The 1,739-nt window shown below is 45.3% G+C and overlaps 1 protein-coding gene across 1 annotated transcript; it reads right to left on the bottom strand.

Annotated features, from left to right (window-relative positions):
• Positions 1-642: 642 nt before the first annotated feature.
• Positions 643-1,357, bottom strand: LOC140872878 (uncharacterized). The gene is made up of 2 exons (XM_073275793.1): positions 1,262-1,357; positions 643-1,143 (listed from the first exon to the last, which is right to left on the bottom strand). Exons 1-2 carry the CDS (start codon positions 1,355-1,357, stop codon positions 643-645), a joined length of 597 nt encoding a protein of 198 aa, XP_073131894.1.
• Positions 1,358-1,739: the final 382 nt, after the last annotated feature.

Raw genomic sequence — 1,739 nt, forward strand, 5'->3', positions numbered from 1 at the left:
TGGATCACCTGTGTTTTAAGGTACCAGGTTGGTGGATCACTTGGACTTATATTGCTCGTGAATTACCATGGGATTTTGAGTACCAGGGTGGTGGATCACCTGGGTTTTAAGGTGCCAGGGTGGTGGATCACCTGGACTTATATTGCTCGTGATTTACCACGGGCTTTTGAGTATCAGGATGGTGGATCACCTGGGTTTTAAGGTGTCAGGGTGGTGGATCACCTGGACTTATATTGCTCGTGAATTACCACGGGCTTTTGAGTACCAGGGTGGTGGATCATCTGGGTTTTAAGGTGCCAGGGTGGTGGATCACCTGGACTTATATTGCTCATGAATTACCACGGGCTTTTGAGTACCACGGTGGTGGATAACCTGGGTTTTAAGGTGCTAGGGTGGTGGATCTCCTGGACTTATATTGCTCGTGAACTACCACGGGCTTTTGAGTACCAGGGTGGTGGATCACCTGGGTTTTAAGGTGCCAGGATGATGGATCACCTGGACTTATATTGCTCGTGATTTACCACGGGCTTTTGAGTACCAGGGTGGTGGATTACCTGGGTTTTAACTGTGCTTACAATAGATCAAAACATATTTTTATTTATACAACAGGCGAAAACATAATTTACAGGTGAGCTTGTTCTTTTAAGAATAATAAGACTTAAGATGCATAGTGTTCCAGGGCCTCTGTAGTACTTTGCCCTGGTTGTCTTCCAGATACCAAGCGTTCTTCCCTACTCTCCGAATGATTTTGTAGGGTCCTTCCCATTTTGCTTTCAGCTTTCTTACCTCTACTGCTGGGTTAACCTTCTTCAACACCAGTTCTCCTATCTGGAAGTCCCGGGACTTGATCTTTTGATTGAAAGCCTTCATTATCCTGCCCCGATAAGCTTCCATTCGTATAGCGGGCCGTTCTCTTTTTTCCTTGATCAGGTCTAGATCCTGTGTCCGGTCCATGGTTTCTCCTTCTTGGTAGGCTTTTACCCGGGAGGATATCTGTCCGATCTTCACCGGAATCACAGCCTCAGGCCCATAGACCAAGCTGAAAGGTGTTTCCCATGTGGCCGTCCTGGGGGTATTACGATAAGCCCATAGTACGTCTGGAATCTCTTCCACCCAGATCTTACCAGCACCAAAAAGTCGAGTCTGCAAGGATTGGATGATTGTCCTGTTGGTTACTTTAGTTTGCCCGTTGCTTTGCGGGTAGGACACGGAAGTGAATGCCTGTTTTATCTTCATCTCGGCGCACCGCTCTTTTATTTACCTTCCCTGAAATTGCCTCCCATTGTCCGAGACGAGCTTCCGGGGTAAACCAAATCGGCAAACAATGTTTTTCCAAATAAACCCCAACACCGCTCATTCCGTGATTTTTGCCAAAGGCTCAGCCTCCACCCATTTATAGAAATAATCCACCGCAACTAGTAATAACTTCTTTTGCCCGGGACCCATAGGGAAAGGCCCTACGATGTCTAGGCCCCACTGATCAAAAGGGCAAGACGCCCATATTGCCTGCAACTCTGCTTGTAACGCCCCGAAATTATCTTAATTGAATTTATTTTAGATAATCAGATATTATAGATTCGACGATCGACTTGTATTTGATCAGAGACTATTTTGCAATTTTTGGAATTTTCAAGGACTAAAATGCAAAAATTGGATTTGTTATATTATTTGGTATTGGAATTCATTTGACCAAGTCTCCTTAGTCTTCTTCTTCCTCCCCTTACACGCCTAGACTCCAT

The sequence above is a fragment of the Henckelia pumila genome, unplaced genomic scaffold (assembly GCF_033568475.1).
Source record: "Henckelia pumila isolate YLH828 unplaced genomic scaffold, ASM3356847v2 CTG_477:::fragment_3, whole genome shotgun sequence".
NCBI classification, from domain to species: Eukaryota; Viridiplantae; Streptophyta; class Magnoliopsida; order Lamiales; family Gesneriaceae; genus Henckelia; species Henckelia pumila.

What these genes read in the sequence shown, in the direction of transcription:
- LOC140872878 (XM_073275793.1), bottom strand. Translation starts at nt 1,357, where the DNA reads ATGAGCGGTGTTGGGGTTTATTTGGAAAAACATTGTTTGCCGATTTGG. An exon ending in GGGAGGCAATTTCAGGGAAG is followed by an intron (nt 1,144 to 1,261) that starts GTAAATAAAAGA and finishes CAATCCTTGCAG; the next exon opens with ACTCGACTTTTTGGTGCTGG.